This window comes from Odontomachus brunneus, unplaced genomic scaffold (assembly GCF_010583005.1).
Source record: "Odontomachus brunneus isolate Ranch 3 - 2012 unplaced genomic scaffold, Obru_v1 Obru_scaffold_015, whole genome shotgun sequence".
NCBI lineage: Eukaryota > Metazoa > Arthropoda > Insecta > Hymenoptera > Formicidae > Odontomachus > Odontomachus brunneus.
The window spans coordinates 2,107,979-2,132,693 of NW_022639465.1; the positions used below are offsets into that span (position 1 = coordinate 2,107,979).

The 24,715-nt window shown below is 39.5% G+C and overlaps 1 protein-coding gene across 1 annotated transcript; it reads right to left on the minus strand.

Moving 5' to 3' along the window:
- Positions 1-14,329: 14,329 nt before the first annotated feature.
- LOC116841314 (ejaculatory bulb-specific protein 3) lies at positions 14,330-24,363 on the minus strand. The gene is made up of 4 exons (XM_032809100.1): positions 24,216-24,363; positions 18,187-18,361; positions 15,340-15,434; positions 14,330-14,655 (listed from the first exon to the last, which is right to left on the minus strand). The coding sequence occupies exons 1-4, from the start codon at positions 24,219-24,221 to the stop codon at positions 14,554-14,556; spliced, it is 378 nt and encodes a 125-aa protein (XP_032664991.1). The 5' UTR covers positions 24,222-24,363; the 3' UTR covers positions 14,330-14,553.
- Between the last annotated feature and the right edge of the window lie 352 nt (positions 24,364-24,715).

Sequence of the window (24,715 nt, forward strand, 5' to 3'; positions counted from 1 at the left end):
CTCTCTCTCTCTCTCTCTCTCTCTCTCTCTCTCTCTCTCTCTCTCTCTCTCTCTCTCTGTTTTTCGGGTTAACCAGGACGCAGTGTGAATGATCGCCGTTGTTGTTTTTTTCAGCCCACCAGCGGACTATCAAACCGACGCGTCGTGTATCCAATTTATTTTTAAGCAGTTTCTCGCAAACCGGTGGTTATATGATTTCGCGAATTAGAAGTTACCTCGCGTAATTTTGTCGACCATTTCGGAAAGTTACGTTCTACTCGATGCATTCCATTCAGCCTCGCCGAGGGGATATGCCATCAATAAAGTAAAACCGTTATTCATTTATTTCTAAAGAGACTCACGGCGAATCTCCAGCACACACCCTATATATGTGTGCGTGTGTGTGTGTGTATATGTATGTCAACGAAATTACACGGTGAGTGCAATGTTCATTTTGACCCTCGGAGCGTGTTAGAAGGGCAAAGCGGTGATGGCGGCTTGTATCAGCCGAAAAGGACGCTTCACGCGGCGCTGAATTATGCAGACGCTTCTGCACGGCATCGTTATCGGCGAAAATCGGGTCACCGACGGTCCGGGAGGATACCGCAAGGAAGAGAAGGCGGAGAAAGCGACACGTACAAATGCGCCCTTAATATTAACCCCTTCGAGCGCGCAGGAGCTACGGGCTCCGCGTGTGCCCTTTTGAACCTCCGAGGGAATCTTCGTGCCGGCAGGACCTCACCGGAAATGCACGGAAGTTCGTTGTCGCGCACTGAAAAATGTATATTCGCAGAATACGGAATACGCCCGATATATTTTTTTTTGTTGCATCGCGAAAGGACGCGCGAACATGAATCCCCGAGGGCGAACGGAGGGAGAGTGTTGGCGCCTTTGTGAAACGAAGGAATATCGTAGCGAAGGGACGGTCGGACGAAGGGGGAGAGGAGAGGCGAGAAAGTGGAGGAGAAAAGGATTGCGGCGAACAATTTAGAATTTTTCTTTTCTTCCTTTCTTTTTTCTTTCGTTTTAAGTGCTCAAGGAAATATGTGTGTCGAAGGATCCGCGAGATAAGCCGAGATATCTTTTCAGCGGCAAAAAAGCACGAAGAAACGCGAGAGGATTTGACCAACGATCTGTGATCCACGGTGTTAAACGTCTCTCGACGAGAACGAGACTCATAAGAGCGATGATCCACGCGAAGTGGGCCCCGTGGGAAGTATGAAATTGAAATATTGCGACGGGAGTTATTCAATAGCATCTACGAGATATCTTTTAAAAAGTGCCGTGTTTACGACGCGCGTTTACGTCGTGCGTCCCTTCGACACGACAGACAGAACGGCGAAGAATATCAAATTAAAAAATGTAAACAGCGAGGGAGTTGATGCGAGTTCTCAAACTGGATTGTGTCCACCCTATATGCACCGAGTGGCGGCAGAAGCGATATAAAGTCGACTTTCGTCCCGGCTCCGTAAACCGCGAGTATATCCCCAGGACTTTTCCTTTATAATCGCGTTGGCTTTATCCGCCGAGGACCTCTACGCCACGAAAAGTCCACAAGCTACTTCCCGATTTACGCGAAACACAGAGGACAATTTTGGTGGAAAAAAAATCCGGCCATTTGTTTCACGCGAATTTGCTCTTTCCCGGCGCACGGTTTACCGCGAAACTCGCGGCATTCCACACGGGCTAGTAATAATAGAATAAACAATGGGGTCAATGATAATTGCGCGAACATTGTTCTCCTTCAAGGATAATTAAAAGTTTCTCTACGATTACTGTTATTCGCGGCTGACATTTTGTCGAAGACTTTCCGTGAGATGTGCATTAGCGCGCATTCCATCTTCTGAAATATACGTTTTCTTTTGTTCTTATTTTTTTATTAGCGAGCGTTAATTCCGCTGGATACATACTTCGCGCAAATTCTGCAAGTAACCACCGCCTTTTAAGGAAAACGCGTAAACACGAAACATCGTGAGAGACGGAGATCCTTTATCCCGGCGAGAAGGGTCGAGTTTCTTGATCCCCGGCTCTACTTCGTGAGTTCCTTCGTCCTCCACAAAGACGCGCCTGTTTATATGTTGCTAGCGAATAAATGTATGACTCACACAATGTATGAAAACGATGTAGAAGATTACCGTAAACCCGATGGATTTCGCTAGGGCGGGGAACGCGTTTACCTATCGTAGCGCTTTTATAAAATGTGCGTCGTAAATGTAGGCTCATCTCCCGAGAAGAAAGGGATATTTCGACGAATTACGCGCTCGCGACTCTATTGAAAACGATCCAATTATCACAAGAGGTTTTTAATCAGAATAATATTTATAGTAAAAATTATATTAGGATAATTTTTATAGTAAAAACTAGGAGATGCATGTTATAACGATTTCAATATGCGTTATACCGCATCGATATTTTCAGATAACCTACATCTTCCTGGCGCAAAATTTAAATGCACACGGCGGAACAAACAATTAAAATGTGAAATATCTCAAAATAGATTCACTTTTTAATGACGTTAATACTTTTATACGCAGAATAATGAGATAAATCGATTAAAAAGGAACTATATAATCACCCCTAAATCAGTATTTATCACATAAACAAGCATAATTCTACAGTTTCTTAAGGAAAAACGAGTACAGTAGTCCGTCGCGCTGTTCTCACTCTTCCTAGCAAGCGACCTCGGCAGGATCATATCGCTTACGGGACAGAGTTATTCCCAGGCTACAATATAAACTAGCCAGCCCATATAAAGAGGCCGCTGTGGGACCACGCGGATTCATCGTCGTTAAATTAAGTAACGTCGCTGAGATCTCTCACGCGGTGCAGGGATTTTTCTGCCGAGTATCTGCTTCATTTTTATTTAGACACCTTTCAGTTTCCCAGCCAAGTGGGAAGGACAAATCTCAATTGAATGTTTAAGCAGGAATTATGGAAGACATCCCTCTTCGTACGTTTAACACAATTATCCGAATTGACGAATTTCATGTCAGCAATAATAAATTCTCACTGATAATTACGAAGTAATTACTGCTACGTACAAAGTGATGTCTAAGATCGCCCTTGAGATTGACCGGTAACTCATCTGCCAACTATAGGTGTCTCGTGCAAGTTCGCGAACGTAAGAACAGATACGGCGTTACAAGGGCCGAACTTCCGGTCGCCTTAAGTTCTGTTTCGCGCCAGAATGAAGTGGCAATTAGGCGTGCAAGCGCGCGGGCGCAGCGCTTGTTTTACAAACTTCGTTAAGCCGCGCGAATTCGCGCTCAGCTTGGTATCGCTTAAGACGAATTTATAATGCTCACTTTTCGTCATCTCTGCTGAAAACGTTCTAATTTGTGCGTACGTGTTTCTCGTTTTAATGCAACCACGCAGCCTCGACCAAGCGAAATTGTCTTTACGATACTTTGAAGTAGAGAAATATTCCTATCGTATCGTTTGTCACCTTTATAGATAATTATGCTTATGATATCCGAATAGAAATTTTGATTCCATATTAACTTGACAAATTCTGTCAAACTTGAAGGATCAATGAAGAATCTTAAAAAATAAGACTATGCAAGTTACAGTTACTCTTTTAAAACAAAAATGACATTTTGAGAGTTACGGTATCTATTTCTCTGCTGCGGCCATTTTGATTAATGACGCCGGAATTAGAGAAATTATTTTAGAAGAATTACCTATTTGAGTATTATTATATTATTTAATATTTAATTATCTTAATATTTTATCTACGTTAAATCTTTCTTCTCAATTCTAATAAGCAATGTATTAATTATATAACTTGCTTAACTGCAAATGGAATATGCGTGATAAATAAATATTAAGTAATCTAGTAAAATTAATGGATAAATATAATTAACGGATAGATGAAAGAAACTTTCTCTTCCTTCATAATTCTTTTATCTATTATTTTTTATTAACATTGGCAATTTTAATTTAAAAACTTAAAAGGCCTCAAAAGGTAAAACTTATGCAAGCAAAAATAAAAGTTGTGGTGCAAATTAGCATTTGCAGTATTTTAAATTTCGACTTGGTTGTAATAATTGTTTCAATAATAAATCTTACAAATAAAAATAAGGCAAAAGTATTCATAATAAAGAAGAGCGATGTAGAATGTCAAAGCGTGCAATGACGTAAAAACAAATATTGAACAACTCGCATTTCGGGAAAATGGTCCATTTTCGGTCCTCAAATAAAGCCGGATATTAACTGCGCGCTAAATATGTCAATAATTACAGAGAGCGTCCTCTAACAAAGAGTTGCTGGGATGTATCCTCTGACAAAGAGTAGCCAAGCACAATTAGCTAATCAGCTACCTAATATCTGGGAATATTCATTTCGAGCAACAGCCACCATTCAACCGGCTCCCTTTTGGGCCTAGCGATCCTCGATTATCCGCCACCGAGAAAGTTTATTTAACAATATATGTGAACACGCGTACTGTGTGGCGTCATTTCCGAGCACGTTCTCGTGCCAACACCAGTTGTTACACCACGAGGTTGCTCGAAATTCATCGGCATTATTATTATTATTATCATCAATTGAGGTAAAATTACTCTAGTATGTCTAGTGGTCAACATTGCGACATAATAAAATATTACATGCGATATCTGAGAAAATACAGTTTTACTATAGTCAAATAAAAAAAGAAAAAGATCATCGAAATTTAAACGCGTCATTCTTTTCACTCTCGATTTCGCCATGTTTTTTTTCCTTTCCTTTCTGTTTTTTTTTAATTTTTATACAAGATTATATCTTCTCTCCAGCTCCTTTTTTAACGTGAACATAAATCCCGCGCGACCGTTTAAGTGTTAAATTAAATTTGTCGGGTAAACACACAGTCGACACAAAAATTCTTTTTCTCGCCGGTCCGGCGGGAAAAGCAACAAATCGCGCGGGGAACTCGTCGACACTAATTTCCCGAGATTCACCGCACTGGGATTCCCGATAACCCGAAGGTCGATCCTACTTCCCGAGACTCCCCTTTTCGTCGTGACAAAAAGTCTGCTCGACGCTATCGTCGTCGATGGCGACGCCGACGTCGCCTCGATCATCGTGTTCGTCCCGAACGATGAGGGAAAGGGAGAGGCGAGAGAGGGGGAAGAGGGTGACCAGAGTAAACCTGAGGAACTCTGTATCCGGGTCACATTCTGTGACCAAAAGACGGGAGGGAACAAATCTGGTGTAACAAATAAAATTCATAGAAAGGGGTCGTAACAAAAATAAATCTGTAGACGTCAAACCGTAAAGCCATTAAATACAAATGTTAACTGTAAACGTGACTTTAATTTCAACATCTCGATATCCTTTATAGAAGAAAATATAAAGGAAACAAAAAAAAAACAACATTTTAGTTTTTCATTTTTACAAATAAAATTTAGCGACTTATCAAAAACCCATCCATAATGTTGTATTTCGAACATGCAATTAGTCAACATTCCTATACAAAGAGAATTCTTTGAATTTAATATTCCTATTTAATTATGACTTGGATTTTTTTTACTCAAATACACACACAAGATAATTTTATATCAAATATTTTTTTCATTAGATTAAACCATAATATTCGATAGAATAAAAATATTATTTAAAGAAAAATAAAATTTTATTTTCAAGCAAATAATATATTATTTAAATATCGTATTTTAAATATTGCTTCGCGCGCAACGATCGCGCTTTGATCAAATCATGTCATTTTAATGAACAAAACAATTATTTCAAATTCTTCGTTTTCCAACTTAATATATTGTAAATATATCAATCAGTGATCCTACTCCAACTTGGGCCAAACAATTGTATTTGTTAAATCAAAATTTGGTTTATTTGGTCTACTTCAATAGATGAATTTCTTTAGAATGGATAAAACTTACTGAATTCAAAGCAACCATTCTCTTTGTGTATATATCAATTAATTCAACCTATAAGAAAGGATTAATGAGACGGAGGTAAAGAAATCAGCGCGTTCAAAGTTAAGACAAATGGTGGGGCGTGCTTTTGGTGCTAACTTTTCTTTTTCCGCCGCTGTCACAATTGCCCCAGTTCGACCGTGTCTACATTTTTTTATTTCACCCTTTTGCTCCCAAAACTCTGAAACCTCAACTGGCCAAGAATCGAGTGATCGGAAAAAAAACGGGTGTCACCTAATTTCGGCTTGCGAGACATAACTGACAATCAGCCGCGAGACATCTATGTGTGATCGCGTGCGCGTATGTAGCATCCACACGTGTATTTCACATACGGGATATCCGAGTGCAGAAAAATCACGGATGACAGAGGAGGATGCGCGTCGTGTCACGGGATGTCGCCTAAATAATATAAATATGCACGATCCTGAAAGAAAAAAAAAGAAAGCAGTGCGCGCGCGCCATCGAATATGCATTTCATTGCGTTTCTGTAGCGAATAACGGTATCGAATCGCCGCTGGCCGCACGCTCCGTACTCGAGTATTTATATTATAACGTAACGCAAACGAAATCACATCAATAATCGCTATTTACTGACTGACCGCGCACGCAAATCGACTACAAATTCGCTAATTACACGACTCGTAATTCGGAACGATATCTCCGGCACGAAGAAATCGTCCATCGTTCGGATGCGCCGATCACGAATCACGGGCCCCCGTAAATCTCCATAAATATGCATATATAATATCGCACATGGCGCGAATCAAGCGCGATGTTGCTGTAATTCGATTTGGCTGGCCGTGCGGGCATTGCGCGCTATCGGATTTCCATTTTAAAGTACCGGAGTCGAGTGTTTCGGCCGTGTAACGGTATCGCAATTCGTATCGAGAGTTGCGCGATAATCGTCGAAGGGAAGTCACGATTTCGTGGCGTACAAGCTGTAGTAAAGTTAAATCGTCGTCTCTTTCCGCGTTAAAATCGGCAACGGGCGCCACGTTACAGTGTCATTGCACGCAACATCTGTATCACGCAGTTAACATTAAACAAAATATATTGACACAAATACGACGAAAGATTCATGATTTATGTTGAGTCTAGTTGATCCAAGGGTTATGTTGGTCATGTTTATGATAGATAAGGTAAGCTTGGCCTTACGTTAATGCAAATAAAAAACAAACATTGCCATATTCTATCGGAAGTAACTTTACAGGAGAAGGTGGAGGAGGCAAGATAAAACATCTTCAATTATTTTTGTTCCTACAGTATAATGACAATCGTGTATTTCATGTCAGTTAGCTCTCGATAATATCCTTGTATTTATAATCTAACTTCAATAATGTAACGCGCATTGTTACAGAATCTGAAATTATATACAACTCCCTCTTATCTACACTGAGAAAATTTATCCTGTAAGAGGAACAGAGAAAATAAAATCGCAAACTGTTCGTTTTAGAACATCGTACTTTTTTTCTGAATTTCATTAAAATCTGTATAATATTACAGTCGAAAAGGAACAAAAACTGATTTAGAAGCTGCAGTACATTTTCGAGAGTCTCGACATTTCGTGTTAATATTCTCCATTGTGAATGAAGAAACTTCAGTGACGTGTTATTAGTTAGAATAGTTTCCTGAAAATGTAGAACACACTATTTCTGATAATAAAGTAATTTTCATTCATAAGAAAATTAAAGTTATGATATAGATGGATAAGGTAAGCTTGACCTTACGTTAATGCAAATAAAAAACAAACATTACCATATTCTATCGGAAGTAACTTTACAGGAGAAGGTGGAGGAGGTAAGATAAAACATCTTCAATTATTTTTGTTCCCACAGTATAATGACAATCGTGTATTTCATGTCAGTTAGCTCTCGATAATATCCTTGTATTTATAATCTAACTTCAATAATGTAACGCGCATTGTTACAGAATCTGAAATTATATACAACTCCCTCTTATCTACATTGAGAAAAAACTTAATTTCAAAAACCATTTGTTTGGATATTGTGAAGATATTTGTTTAAATTAAGTAATTATTATGAAGAATTGTGAAGTATTGTGAAGATATTTGTTTAAATTAAGTAATTATTTTCTAAAATTAAATAAAGCACCCCGCACAAATCTTATGGAAATTGAATTTCGGTCGAATTGGCTCAAGATTTGATATGTTGTAGATCTTGTCGTCCTGATAAAAAGTCTCCACAGGTACGATCCCCTGCAATGAACCGTTTGACCTCTACGAGGCGCCATTTTTCAAAACAGACTAATACTATAATATCTTATTTTTAACGGATACGGTACATTCCTACATCATTATTTGTACTTTCTATGTATTTTTTTTAAATCAAAAGTTATAAGGATATTATTGATTTTATTGCTTCTTACAAAAAAGTTATAAAGATATCGAGGTCAATAACTTGATTTTAGAAATTTAAGTTAATGCTGTGTTGCTTCATGTCTAGGGCGGGAAAAGAAATGGACACAATCAGAGGACACAAATAGAGTGCATGTAAAGAACCGCTTTATTTATATTGAGTAGGCCGTGCGTTGTGAGAGGCGAGGGGACTCACAATAATCAAGCACTCTGACTTTTGAGAAGCAATTAAGTCAATATAACTTTCCTTTCTATCCTTATAACTTTTTACTTAAAAAAATATGTAGAAAGTACAAATAATGATGTAGGAATGCATATAAGCCATATCCGTTGAAAATAAGATATTGTAGTATTAGCCTGTTTTGAAAAATGACGCCTCGTAGAGGTCAAATAGTTCATTGTAGGAGGTCGTACTTGTGGAGACTTTTTATCAGAACGACAAGATCTACAACATATCAAATCTTCAACCAATTCGACCGAAATTCAATTTCCATCGTTGGTGCGGGGTCCTTTATATTTAAAACTTCTTTATTTAATTTTAGAAGATAATTACTTAATTTAAACAAATATCTTCACAGTACTATCCAAACAAACGTTTTTTTTTAATTTAGTAAATTTTTTTTTCAGTGTATTCTGAATCGTAAAAACTCAGAGATAAAATAAGTAACAATTAGTTGCTTGAAAAATTGTAACTTCGAAATTTTGAAAAATGTTGCAGCTTGCCCCGATCTCCCTTGTACGCATTAAAACTTGAGAAGATGTTTCAGCAGTGAAATACACGTGAAACGATGATTTTAGACGAAATCATTGGTGAATTCGGCGAACGAAGCCTCCATGTTGATGCTTCATCGACGCGATTTCAATTATCCTTCCGCGCGTCGGACCGCCTCGACATCTCACGACAGTAAATCGGGATTGAAACGAACCGAACAGACGGTGTGAAAGTCGTCTCTCTTTTGCATTCCGATTGCGTGGAAGACCCCGGGCAAACTCAATCTGGAGCAAACGTTCCATTACGGAAATGGCCGTGACAGCCGGCGGACACGACAAAGCCACGACGTGTACACACGTATCATCTCGTAACGTCAGTATCCGCGCGTTTAGAGCCTATAATCCCGGAGCTATACAGTGCATAAGACGGAACACCACCTAATCTCGCGTCCGAACATCGCGCCGAGCACGACCGGAGGACGCTAAATCGAGATCTAAATTGGAGATCAGCCCGTCCGACCTCGTCGAGATCGACGATGGTGGACGGTCAGTCCTTAACCGAGGCGCGAATGTAGGTGAACGCGGGATGAACTAACGGGATCCAGCGAATAAAAGAAACGGAGAAAAATGAAGAAATAACGCACACGGTGGAAAAGTCAACAGTTTCCCGATGTTAATCGAGTTTATCTCTCTTCTTCTCCTTTCTCTTCTCCTTCCTCCTCTCTCTCTTGCTTTCCCCCGGCCTCTCTATCTTTCTGTCGCGAGCACGCGGCACGATAATCAACGTGATTTTTAAAAATTATGTAAATTGTAGATTTATACGGGATTTACGGCGCACTATATCGAGTGATGTGACTCGTCCGTGGAATTACTTTATTTGGCAAAATAACTTCAGTGCTCGCGCTAAAAAGTACAATGTTCCTCCATTATCGTTCCTCTCCATCGATAATTAGAGAATCTGAAATTTTACAAGTTCGCGCGCGACGAAAGTAATCGCGATCAAGGGGCAAACTTCGTGCATAAAACTTTTTGCGCACCGACGTCGCGCGTGGCGCAAGGCGAAATTTCACGGACTGATACGAGCGCGATACAACGACGGAATTTACGAGGGCGGGCGCAAGCACGGGCGCATAAGAAACAGATTAACGTTCTCGTGGATTAAGAGTCGTTACCGAGACCAGTGCCTGAAAGCGAGCTTATGACAGCGCGTTTACGTCGAGGGTTTTCCCTCCGTGGAGAAACGCAGAAGTGCGCGGGAGTTACATGCGCGCATACGCCCTGAAGTAAACGTTTCTACGGACATGAAAGTGTAAACAGAAGTAAAAACACGCGGAGTCGAGTGGCTGGAAATGGAAATTCTAATTACGAAAACGGCCGTGTCAGCTGGGGAACGTAACGAAGCCGACCCACCCCGACAATGAAAGGTCAGCACACACAGCGAGGCTTATCCAGGCTACCTACATCAGGATCAGAAAGTGTGAAGGATATTTCAACTCTTAAATGCAGGATTTTTTTGACTTAACGCAAATGTGTGTTCCAGACATCGTTTTATTCTTTTTCTTTTTTTTTCTAGAAGAAGAATGACAATTTTGTATATTTAACTTAACACGTACATTATTAAATGATTAATTTATTTTCAAACTGAGATAACTTAGTCATTAATTAGGACATTCACATCAATAAAGGCTTATGCAATATCTTTGCTTCATCAAATTTTACAGAATCATTAATTTCAGAAGCGAAAATACATTTTTTGCGAATATGAAAAATCAATATAAAATATGTAATAACGTAAAAATCTCAGAATATGTTACGAAAAAAATTAAAATAAAAAGAGATGCGTATTTTTCGTTATATTTGCGAGTTTTTATCACAATTTTGACGCTCCCTGTGGAAGTATAAAGTTAACAGGCTGACGAAACGTTACTCACTATAGAGTAATATTCCGACACGCATCCGTCGAATGCAAATTCCTCCGAGTTGATGGCATAATGATACTCGTGAAATCGATCGCGTTGTAACGGGCTCTTAAATATCTAATTACAGGAATGGGTGCTTTGACTAGTAGATAAAGCCGGTAGTGCGAGGCCGAGTAGATAGCAGGGATAGCCGCGAGTAGACATGTTAAGCCAAACGCATATAGGACAGTCTTGCATTATTAAAATCCCCGATGCATGATTGAAGCGCGTGGATCCGTCCATAATTACATTTTATGCACGATTACAAAATATTCCTGGATTTTCATGGTAAAAGTGGAGTTAAAGTATTTACAATAATCGTGAAATAAAGATTCGTTTGTATCCAACTGTCTATATGTCTTATACGTATGTACATTTATATAAATGGTTTAGTATAACATAATTAATTTTTACATGTAAATGTTAAATTACATTTAACATGTAAATTGCCTCACTCGCATGAAACAAAATGGAAAATTAAAATTTCCGCAAGAAATAACTTTACGATTTAAAAACGAATTGTTCTCGTTAATTTTGCGCATTGGATTTTATTCTTTGCGGCATATATTTTTCAAATTAAATCTAGATAATATATTTATAATTGAGGATTCTCTCTCTCTCTCTCTCTCTCTCTCTCTCTCTCTCTCTCTCTCTCTCTCTTGCATTGGCGTCTATACTTTTATTCAGTAAAAGCATTTGCAATTCTATGCAGCAGTATGGAAAAATAACGAAAACTACGAAAAGTAGATTATTGTCGGTATTCACTTTCCTCTTAAGCGACTGCATCAGAAGGTAAACGTCTTCGAAATACAACACGTCTTATGCCGCGTTGTAGTGAAGCCTGCTATCACTTTGCTGTTAGATTCAAATTTCGTGTATATATTAAAATTAAACTATTGGTTTCGTTCATTATGAACGAATTGAAGCTGAGTCATCCAAAACTAATATCTAATATTTAATAAAAATGGCACATATTGCAATATGAATAATATATGTCAGATAATTTTGGTTATTCTCGAGACGGCATTTAGCTCCGCGCCGATCGTCCTGCGATTCGAAATCATGGCAACATATTCACGTTTATCTTACGATTGGAAATCCCGTTAGCGTGTCGTCTCAGGAGATGACCCGCGAACATCCTCGAACTGCACAATCTCGATTTTCGTCCCTATAGGCGCACAATGTTATAAATTTAGACGCGGTTGACACAAACGTCGATGGGCTGGACATATTGCAATATCCGAATGAATCGTCGGACAACTTCGGTTACTCTCGGCGGTATTCGCTTCCGCCGCGGCTAGACACATTTTAAAATGGCACGGCACACTCGTCGCAGCGTATCACTTCGTGATACTTGGGTACTTTTGTCGACGCGCGGAAAATATCACAGATCCAAAAACCGTGCGGACGAGCCGACGATCATCGCTGACGAGCACTCAACTGCGAACGATCCGAGGGTCTACCTTGTCGTTTAATGCCAGTTCTTGCGGCGCTAGCCTCCGCAAATAGTTGCGACGCGAATGTTTACGCCAAACAGCCCGGATATGACGCCATCTAACTTATTATTTATCAAACGCACAGTCCACATATATATATTCTTGTATTTCAACGAAACAATCGCGAACGAGTAATTTTCATCACCGACGAGCGCCGTAATAAATGAGATAATGAGAGTTGACGGGCGCGACAACAGTTATATTGCGATCCGAGCACTGCTGGCAATTCCAGCGATTCCGGTATGCTTGATACGAAGCGGAGAATATCTGGAATTCGTCAAACGCGGTATTTTCATAGTCGGAATGCCCGAGATCGATCGGTGACGTTTAAAGGACAGCTGCTGTCCGTCGCGTAAAATTCACGCTGCGTTTGAGTAATTCTACAATTAAGTAAACGCAGGGCTTCCAAATAATTTGCGTTCCGCGATCGTCTCTCGAGTCTGGCTCACAGCCGTAACAAACGCAATTCTTTATCTCTTTCTTTCACCCTCTCTCTCTCTCTCTCTCTCTCTCTCTGTCTCTCTGTCTCTTTCGGGATTGTACGACAAGTACGTCGTGGACATAAATCGCGACTCGCCGATCGTAATTTCCCGTTTAACAAGGGGGGCAATCAAGCCGCGCCATCGACAGGCGCTCCAAAGAATGCGTGCGGAATTCAACCTGTTGAAGTAATCCGTTTCCTACGAGTGGCCCGTCGAATCGACGACATTCGGATTTCAATCCGACCGACGCGACAAGGCCGAGGGCTGCCTGAGAGGGTAGGTACAGGAGCATCCTCCTCGAGTGGCGGCACGCAGAGATTGAATTTTCGGTTTTGCCGCGCCGCGAATTTTCCCCCTCGAGTCGCGCCTTCGCGAATTTTCCCCCTCGATTTGCGCGATCCCGATCGTCCGAGTGACCCTCGACCAAACCGTCCCGTCGGTGGCCCCTCCGTTCGTCGCGGTGCATTTAAATCGACTGCTTAAGTCGACTATACACTAATCTCGTAATTCATTTACATATTTAACGCGCGCGTCGTCGGCAAAGTTCCCCGACCGTAGGTCGGAGAGGGCGGACGGCGAAGGGAGTAATTAGTTATGCATGTGTACTTGTCGGACCCCATCTCGGTCAATCCTTAACTTCTTTAATTTAATAACGCGCCGGCCGGAGCAAGAATCACCGCTTTTCGCAAGCAAGCGAGCGACGCGCGCGCGCAGACTGAATCAAGTTCAGCGCCTTCCGTTTTGTATCGGTTTCACGTCGCCGCAATTTCGCGGGCGTTGCGAGACCGCACGAGAATTGTGCGTTCGTCATTAGTTTCGCGGAATGATCGAGAACTTAATCCATAGGCAAATATGAAGCCACTCCTGTTAGTCCTTGTGCAACTTTGATAACTCAGTCGCGCCAAGAAGTTGAGTCGGTCGTTACCTGACTGAACCGTATCGATTATATCGTTCGACGTTCTTGTTTCGCGACGATGAAATACGGTCGGATGGTTTCTCGAGTAGCGGACTGGGACGTTTCACTCGCCCGCGATGTAGGACGATGGAAATACAAAATCGCCGTCGGTTTCCGGCGAGTCGAATGGCAAAGCTATGGCGCATATATAGGTGTGCGCACATATATTTCGTATTGGACAGCGTCAGGAAATTAAGCGAGGCGGTCTCAAGGGCGACGTTCGGACCTCAAACTTCGGCCGGGGAACTTTTCTCGGCATTGTGCCTGGATTTATCTCTTCCCGAAGTGTCGAACTGCTTTGGAGAGAAGAGCCGCGGTACCCAGAAATATATTATTGCAGGCCGTGACTGGCGTACAAACACTCGACTGCTTGGCCATTGAGACAAAGGTGGGCATGAAATGGGAAATTATCGCAAACAATCGATGGATAATTATGTGATAACTGGACAATAATTCAAGTCACGATTTGCTTTTATATTCTGATCAATTGTTCTTTATATTTGAGCTAAGATAGAAAGATATAAATCTCTTGTCGTAACATTTGAGAAGTCAAATTTTTATAATCAGCAAATTTCTCTTGCGAAAGAACATCGGAGAAGTCGTGTGTGATAAATCGATGGGTTTATTTAACTCGAAAGAAAAGACAGATTTTTCGACGTCCTAACCGGTGAGATGGGAATCTAAATTATTCACACATTTAATCCCTGCTTCTTCGCCTCGTCCTGATACTTAACAGTATATTGACCAGAGGGATCGTACTTCTTCTTGAGTTGGTCCCAGGTTTCCGGTTTCTGAAATAAAATAAAAGATCGGATAAACAATCGTCCCTTTGTCTTCACAGAGGAAAATTTAAAAATTTAAAAATTTTTTATTTAAAAAATTGTTCACGTAACTATTAAACTCGCTTAAAGGGATTTTTTCTCTCAAAATGTTCTTTCACTTCTTTCGTCTTAACTATAATATTTATAGCGAGTAACATGATAAAACAAAACTTCGTCGGCAATGTTCGTGCGATAATGACTATACAAAATATCGTTAACCTAATAATCATGGTAGAAGAGAGAAGCAAAACTTTGCACTCAAAATCTATAACTTGAAATGCCGAACTCGCGATGCTCTCAATGTGTCAGGAATTGTAAAGTACAGCAGATCCAAGACAGCCGATACTCTCTTTGTACGATCACACTGTCTGCTCGTCTGGGGTTTCAAAGGACACGAATCGAAGGGGCGGAATGTACATCACCGTTAAATTATTTGGCTGCAAAAGTTTCCCGGGCGCAACGGACATCTCCCGCCGCCCGCGACAACGAAAGGCAAAGAGAGAGGGTTAAACCGTCTCTGTGTGAAAGTCAAACTAGTTCCCCACGGCATTTAAACTGGCTCGACGTATCCCCCGAGCGTTCTCCTCCCTCCGACATCAACTCATTACGTGGCCGCGCGTTTAATTAGCCCGGTGAAAAGTGACAGGAGTATACCTTGTTGACTAAAAACCGGATAACCTTCTCGCTGCCCCTTCTTTGCTTTTCGCTGCACTTGCTGCACTCGCTCGACAGCGCGTCCGGAAGGTGCTCTGGAATACACACACACACACAGAAAATCATAATTATGGAAAAATTTAGATCAAGGACGCGGTCTCCGCGTAGAGAGTGTAACGGACTGCATCTGAAAAATGCAATCCGGTTGCAGTTACACGCAAATACTGAAAAATAATTAAATATCTAACATTGGTTTTTTATAACTATAATTACATAGTGAAAGCATTATTTTCAGGAGAATCATTTTTATACTAAATATTACTACCCGAGAAAAATTTCCGGGAAAAACTAATCGCCAGTAACTAGCTAGTTTTTATTTGTTTAGATTTATTAGACAGTAACTGTTAAAAAAATAACTAGAAACTGGACAATAAGAAGTGGTAAGAAAATGCTGGCTAGTTATAATTTTTTCGCTGCATCTGAAGAATGCGATCCAATTGCAGTTACACGCAAACACTGAAAAATAATTAAATATCTAACATTGGTTTTTTATAACTTTAATTATAATTACATAGTGAGAGCATTATTTTCAGGAGAACCATTTTTGTACTAAATATTACTACCCGAGAAAAATTCCCGGGAAAAACTAATCGCCAGTAACTAGCTAGTTTTTATTTGTTTAGATTTACTTAGATAGTAACTGTTAAAAAAATAAATAGAAACTAGACAATAAGAAGTGGTAAGAAAATGCTGGCTAGTTATAATTTTTTTGCTCAACAATGTAAATACAATATAACACATGTTATATGTAACATTAATGAATGAGTTACACTGTTGAGAACGAGAAATTATAATTAGTGCCAAGAATAGCTATAATTTTAATAATATTAAATATTTTAATAATATTTTAATATTAAATATTTTAATAATATTTTAATATTAAATATTGTAATAATATTAAATATCAGTGCAATGCGCTTCAAGATCGTAAAGAATGTCGGTTTGCCCTCAGATTGTACAACAAAATTCGAATGTCGATTCCTCTGTCCTTTCTGAGCCAAGACGTAGATTCGATTCTGATCTCTCATCGTTAAATATCCTGACGATGAAGTTAGACGCTCGCAAGGATCGTTTCTATCACAACGGAGTTCCTCGTAAGAGCTGAGTTCATAATAATGTATGTTATTTCTCGAATATACGATGTCCTGCAGGATTCGCTCCAAATTTTTTGCCGTCCCACGTCATTTGCACCAGCTGCCCTGGTCAGCTGGCCGTACACCCGCGCATATCGCTCGTGAATTTTCTGAGACAAGGACTATATATCCTCGGTAACGTATTACCGTCCATCGCACGTTTTATCTAGCGATGGGATAGCGTGTGGATGAAAAAAGAAACTCATGCGGGAGGGGACGATAAACGCGGTTTCATACGCGAGGAATAAATGAGAGGGACGAACAATCGATACACAATTTGCAGAATACATATATACTTAACGGAGATGAGATATGATACCCCACAAATTTGCCGGACTTCCAAGCTTCTCGATTATTAACGCTTCTCCGAAACTTCTTGCTTCATTTTTTTTTCTTTTTTGTGTGCAAAGAATATTAAGGCTCCTCTATATATATAAGTCTCTACAATAGTCGCAATGTCAGTCGCAACCAACGCTCATCGCAGCAATGATCGCGAACGCGTTGTACGAACTTGTTTGGAGTTGCAGTAACCAATCTCAGAAGCGTCAGTATAAAGCTGAGCCACTGATTGGCTGTTACAACTCCAGACAAGTTCACGTCACGAGTTTGCGAATATTGTCACGATGAACGTGGCAATCGACATTGCGAACATCGTAGAAGAGCCTTTACGCTCGAGGCTGTTGCGCGAATGAAATTTCGCACGTTAAAAAATTGACGTTCGTTGCTCACGCTTCTAACCGCGAGCATGAATATCGTGGCACGCGCAAATGTCTCACCAAAGTGTGGGAATGGGAATGGTACTTTTTGCCCAAAATCTACCTGTCGACGAGCGCTTGTGGCAGTATTATTCATATCTGCAGCCGGAGTGATACGCGAGCGGCTCCTATACATATGTACCGTCGTTAACGAGACGACCTCACATCGCGCATCCTTCGACGGGATGAAACGAGGTGGCCATTAGTGCCAAGGCTGATTTCCCGCGCGCGTTGGAAAGCACGAGAAAGATCGTCATTACCATCTCATTTCGTCGTGTATGTTTTACGACATTATCACATCACGCGTACTACACGGAACGCGAGGATTTGCTCCTTGCACATTACCATATTCTCATTACTATATCGCATTACAAGAAGTGCGTTTCGTTGAGGTAACAAACAAAGCGACATTAATATCCTGACTTGAACGTAAAGGGTCACAGCGGGAAAGTTAGGAGGAAAATTAGGAAAAAGCTAGAAGACTTTTTTCTTCAGTTCGATCTAACGTACAATCACATGACAGCAAATATCGTCACTATAGCCCATCTATCATATCTCGCGTAATCATTCACAAATCTTCTTTAATTAATATCTCGACAATTATCGCGAGCATCACGAAACGATATAGGACTTTTATGTTCACCTCAATCTTTACTATGCGAGAGTTTTGGAAGTTGTTTTGGCACACCCTGTATATAATAGAATGTGTATCTTGTATGATCCCTATTAACTTCTAAACCCTCTGATTGAACCAAATTTTGCAAAGTTATTCTCTAAGATCCTGCGGAGAATACAGATTACTATGAAACGTGAATATCTTATCCTCTTTATACTTTATAGTAACTCAGGCAACACCAAGTAGTTTAAATTAGCACTTAATAAAATGTCGAAGAACTCACCTTTGAGCTCTTTGCCATCGGGCGTGCAACTTCCTTTCTCCAGCAAGCAGTTGACGTAGTTTTTGAGCAAACGATCGCTCGCCAAAATCGAGTCTAAATCGACATTGTCGTACTTAGTCGTGTACTGATCTTCTGCCAAAACGTAGGCAACTACGAGGAGGAACAAAGCGACGACCTGCATCAAAAGTCGAAAAGTCTTTTTAATTTTAAAGGATACATGTAAAACTTTTACATTAGATTTCAGATATGTTTAGTCATTCTCTAAATCAAAAATTACAACAAAAGTGTTCAACCAGGTGCGTCCATTTCTACGTAGTTATATCGCGACTGTTGATTATTTGAAGAGATGACAACGATGAATATAAAACGCTTACACTGTAGATTGAATTAAAACGGATATTCATAGAATATCCGAATACTTTAACTTTGTGCAAGGATTTGCAATTTTCTACATAGACAGACAGTGTAAATTACTAACAAGTAACACTACCCAAGTGCCACACGCCGATCTTCTTAAAACTCTGCAGTACATCGAAAAACATTAAACGCGTATTTTTTTATTTTGGCATTTTAAGGTTAGAAAACGCATTCGAAAATTTAACGTTCTATAGCACAATAATAACTAACGCTACTCCTGAGCGTCATTCTTTTACAGCCTTTACGACATTACTCTATTATAATTTCATTGAATGTTTCTGAAGTCGCTAATTATGATTTTGACATTAGTTTTGCGAGATTCAAAATGGCGGACCGAAATTGCAGACATTTCAAGGACTTTATTCAAAATCAGTTTCGAAGAAGTTTTTTAGATCCATGATTACGATTACAAACTAATGTCAAAATCATAATTAGAAACATCCAGACAATGAAATTATAATAGAGTGATGTCGTAAAAGAATGACGCTCAGGAATAGCGTTAGTTATCATTGTGCTATAGAGTGTTAAATTTTCGAATGCGTTTTCTAACCTTGCCTTATTAGCCAAAATAAAAAAATACGTGTCTAATGTTTTTTGATGTACTACATGTGTGCAAAGTTTCAAGAAGATCGGCGTGTGGCACTTGGGTAGTGTTACTTGTAAGTTGCATTAAATCGGTGCCCAACATCCTCTTAAGTTCTATTATTTACATTTATCCACGCGCTCTCGGCATAAAATCAACCCGAAATCTCCAGCAAGTATCCACGCCGTACAAACCGGACGAACTCTGGCTACGGATAACGCGCTCGGGGGAAGTTTAGGGTTAAACGTGAATCCGAAAGACTCATTCAAACACCGCGGTCATAAATATGTCGACCGACAGTGAACAAAGTGTCGCAATGCAACGGCCTCGCTTTCCTATGTTAAATGTCGGCCGTGCACGCGTGCGTGCGTGCGTGGCTAAATGTTTGCAGCCAAGCCGGTTGACAATCGCGAGCGCACGCCCTACCAAAACGTAGAATCGCACGGACGTATTCAACGCGTGATGCGAGCGCTAACGAACGCGCGTTACTCTATGTTATATACGCGGACGCGTTGTGCGCTTCAGTTTCCACAATTCTATGGATATTCTCCCCTAGGCCCGGTGAAAATGGGTAACGCGGTAGAGGGTCCCCGCAGACTCGTGGAACAGAGAAACCGACCATCGACACACGTGCGCGCCGCGCGAGTCTCATTAGCAGGTAAAGTCGAGAGCGGACAGCCAATGGAACGTAGAGCGGAGGTACCGTTTAGAAATCGATTTCATTACACAGAGAGTGCTAAACGCTTTCTCAAACGTGGCTGCACACGGAGCTGAGAGGCTCACTCGTGCGTTATAGGATATTAAAGCTACGTTTCTACGATATAAGGCGGTTGAAATATGCAGCGCGACTCGACGTGACGTGTCTCGTCGGGTCGTTTTCGAGGTAACGGTAAACAATTTTTCAAAACTTCATTGACTTTAAGGTAGTACTGGCGGTTTATGATCTATCGTTCGGAATTTAATAAAATTTGGTACACTAGTAGATATTTATGCAAAAAAGATTAGTATAAATTTTTGTAGAGCTACGGAGAGCCAATAAAAAGATATTGGCATTTACAATTTGGTGCGTTTAACATTGAGTCTTATAGGAAGCCACCGATTATCTCCAATATTTCAGAAAATACCGTTCAGAAATGTGGCAACGTCACTAACAAGACAGAATACGCGCGATATTCAAAAACAAATGGAATCTGAGAAGGTAGGTTTCATAACAATGTCACAAAAAAATATGAAAAATGTTTTATTCATGCATACAAAACAATTTATAATAATAAAAAATTTAATTTATTATAATTATAAACAATAAAATTGTAACTTAACGATATTTTCAATATGTTCTATATATTAACTACTCTAAGAATAAATTATTAATTTATTTTATAGACTCTTTGTTGGCAAAAAACGAGCAATTTTATATATTACTTTTTTACTTTTAGTAACTTTAACAATACCATTTTCATCTTTGCCCAAAACATTTAATAAACCATCAAATTTATTTTGTTTGTATGCTTCTTCTATTTTGTTAAGCATTTAACATTTTCTTATAAATAAAGCTATGTTCTTTTCATTTTTTATTAAAATCTGAACGGTATTTTCTGAAATATTGGAGATAATCAGTGGCTTCCTATAAGACTCAATGTTAAACGCACCAAATTGTAAATGTCAATATCTTTTTATTGGCTCTCCGTAGCTCTACAAAAATTTATACTAATCTTTTTTGCATAAATATTTACTAGTGTACCAAATTTTATTAAATTCCGAACGGTAGATCATAAACCGCCAATACTACCTTAAAAAGAAACATGGTGCACATACTTTTGACATCTAAAGGCCAAGTTTCACATACTTTTGACATCTAAAGGCCAAGTTTCACAACATACGTTTAATTTTATAATTAATTTTAACTACCGTTTAAGTCCCAATAGTGATTGGTTAATTCTGATTAACTCTTCTAAATGTCAAATGGGATCGGTTAAGTCTAATGGAATAACTAGTTAAGTTAACTGGAGGTTGTGGAACTGGGCCTTAATCTGGCATACGGAGGTTATTTTCGTCCTCACTTATTTATCCCTTCATATACAATCATATTTCTTGGAATATATTATACAATTTGAATTTATTAGGTCTCGATAAGTAACCTAACTTTGAAGTAGAATAACTTTGTTGTGTTTCAATATTTTAAATTTGTTTCAATATTTTCAATTTGTGGCAAATTCAAAATTAAAAATCGATTGAGGTCGAAGTTTATAGTTGAAATAACCAATTCGCGTCTACTTGTTCCCGATGTTTTCTGGAAACTGATATCATATTTAAATTATATTGCTAAGACGTGAGATTTATGTACGAATGTTACAAACAGAGAAAGCCAGAAAGTGGAACAATCAATGCCATGCTGTGAAAGAAGAAAAGGATATCACGCGCGTCAGATATAGGACACTTGTCCCTTTAGCTCCGACTCATAAAATGACATTGATTGTTCTAGTTTCGAGATATTGATTTAACTGTTATGTTTTACACGAGGAAACTCGGAAAACTGGCCTTGAACTACGGAGAACCCAGACATGTTTATACAGAGAAAAACAAAAAGTTTAGTCTACAAATTCGTGTGCATTTAATCTTTGACAATCTCGCGTATGAACATTTCCGTTTTGCAATTCGCTCACTGATTAAAATTCAAATGCGCTCGCGCGTAATAGGAATTATGCCTTTATGTGATTTTCAGATACACAAGAGAGGTTTAGAGATATAAATATAGATATCAAAGTTTTCAACTTTCGTCAAAATTATTCGTGTGAATCTTTCTTCTCTTTAAAACTTTATGGAACTTTTGATCCCTTCGAAATCAATTCGACAGAAGCAGAAACCATGACAGCTTCGACTAGCGGTTTCACACGCAGAGCGAGGGGAAACCCTTATCCCCTACCCTCCACCCCCCAAGGCCACGGCCAGATGGTTGTGCTAGTACATAACGGGTTAATGTCGGAGAGTTAGTTAGGATGTTAATTAGTATAGAATAGACCTGCTGTGTAGCACGCGATACCGACTATACTTTAGTGAAAGATGGGGTGCACAAAGGGCAGCGAAATGAAATGACGTTACTCTAAATGGGTTCTCCTAAAGATATTTAACCCTTTCGGTGATGAGAACGGTAATGCTGTTCAACATATGGAACCACGTCAATGCGTCAGTCCACTCGCGGATTTGAAATTGCGTGTTAATAATCGTAGAACGTAGACAAGATTTAGTTTAATCGACACAATGAAACTTTATCTACTCAACAATGAAACCTTATTTACTCAGATAAGGTATTTCGCCCGGCAAGGTGGAACAAAGAAACCGGTTGCCCTACATGACAACATAAGAAAAGGAGAATTACGCGGCAACTTATCAGCACCTTCGTGAGCGCCATTACGCAACCGCCTGCATTACGCGCGGGTAACACTTCCTAACGCCTTTCACTCTCATGAAATTTCACTTGGCGTCAAGCGGAGATCGACACGGGCTGTTCCCGATGTCACGGACTCGTGCGCGCGCGTTTAGTGCCAGGTTAACAGTGGATTTTTTCAACGATGTACGAGCACACGACAGACGTTGAATCGCCGTAAGAGACCCTTAAACGGTCCCCAAGGTCGTTAACGACGCGAAACAGCCCCTAGATGCACCGAAGAACTCGCGCTGCATTATTCACTTTCAGTCTCTCAGGATCGGATTTTTTCGCCGAATAGAAAGCGGCAATTAACGTTAACACTCGAGGGAGAGAGAGAACGTGAATAAAATATTCGAAGACCGAGAATTACACCGAGAAGGCGAACAACTTGAAATTAACCCTTGTGAGATGTTTTCGACACATTAATAGTGGATAAAAGGACCATTCGACGCATTCTTTTGCCCACTTCAAATCGTTGACAAATTCTGAAAAAAATTATACAGCCTCTTTAAAGGCTCAACTATACTAAATTACGAAATATTTAACAAAATAAAGTATATGATTTTTTATTGTTTTTAGAATCTACGAAAAAACTATTTCGTTTAAAAAATCGTATCTTCAAGAAATATTTTTCAATTAATAATTAATAATTTAATTAATAATTCAATTAATAATTTTTTTGAAAGAAAAATATTTAAAATTTTATATTTAAAACCGTAATAACTAATTTTAAAAATAATTTATTATTGTATCTTGAAAAAATCACGAATTACTTCAATACGTGATATACGATGTATTTTTTTGTAAGAAGATAAAGCTAAATAATAAAATTAAAAAAAAACATTTTTACACATCATACTAAAATAAAAAAGAAAGTAAAATACACAATAAACACAAGAAATAAAAAAGAAACTTTGTTAACCGTTCCCATGTTTGTCCAGTTTAATAATCTCGTCAGAATTAAAAAAAACTATAATATTATTTAGATGCATTAAAATAACTTTAAAAATTATTGAAATATATAATATATAAAAAAACAGCTTTTCACTTACCTACATAAAATATACGTCTTTTTTTTTAGAATACATAAGAAGCCTTAGAAATTTCGAGGTGAAGAGGAAGACAAAGATATTGAAAGTAGCCGAATACGATGATCCTCTTATTCACTTTAAGGGTTAAAATATTCATAGTCTAGAAGCAAGACACGAGGATGCCACATAATCATCGTACATGGGAACCATTCGCAATCTCCACTCCGTTTTTTCACAATTCACGTGTCCAATTCGTACACTTCTCTTCCACTACTCCCGTCGATCTTTTCGGGAAAATCGACCAGATGAAATTACACTCACAATTAAACACATATCAGAGAGAATCGCTTGAATTCACAAGAAGTCGGCAAGAAGAGACAATCAAACGAACGCAAAAAGGTAGACACGAGAGACAAAGACGTTATAAGAAAAAGAAAAAAAAGGGATTAAGGAAAGATTACGAGGGATAATACGAAGGAGGACGAATGCAGAGATGAGAAAAAGCAAGAGGAAATGGTAAAAAAAGGCATAGGAGATAAAGGTGAGCGGTGACGGAGAGAAGTACGCTTACCTTCATATTCGAGCGGAGTTAGACTACTGATGCTGGTGACAGCGTCGACCAAGTATTTTATACTCGATCCCCGTTTGCTCGGGCCTCCGAATTCGTCGAATCGGTCTTACTGCGTCTTACAGTCCCTCCCCTTCTCGTCGGTTTTGTGTCCTCGCGATTCTGCTAGGAGGATGAATAGCGCGAAAACAGCGTGCGTCATTGGCACGTGAATCTTGGAAGTCATCTCACATGATCGCGAATCACTCGCCCAGTCGCGCGCAAATATTGTCGCTCCACAGGAGTGTTTTTTAAATCGGTTTAGCGGTCTGTCTGTAGCTTTCCGCGAGCGCTCAATTATGAGTCTGTGAATGATTCCATGAATTGAATTTCTCGATTTACAAGAATTCGAGAAGAAACGATTTCCATCTCTCTCTTTTCCCTTCTCCTCCCTCTCGCCCTCTCCCTCCCTCTTTCTCCCCCGCTTTCTCTCTCTCTCTCTCTCTCTCTCTCTCTCTCTCTCT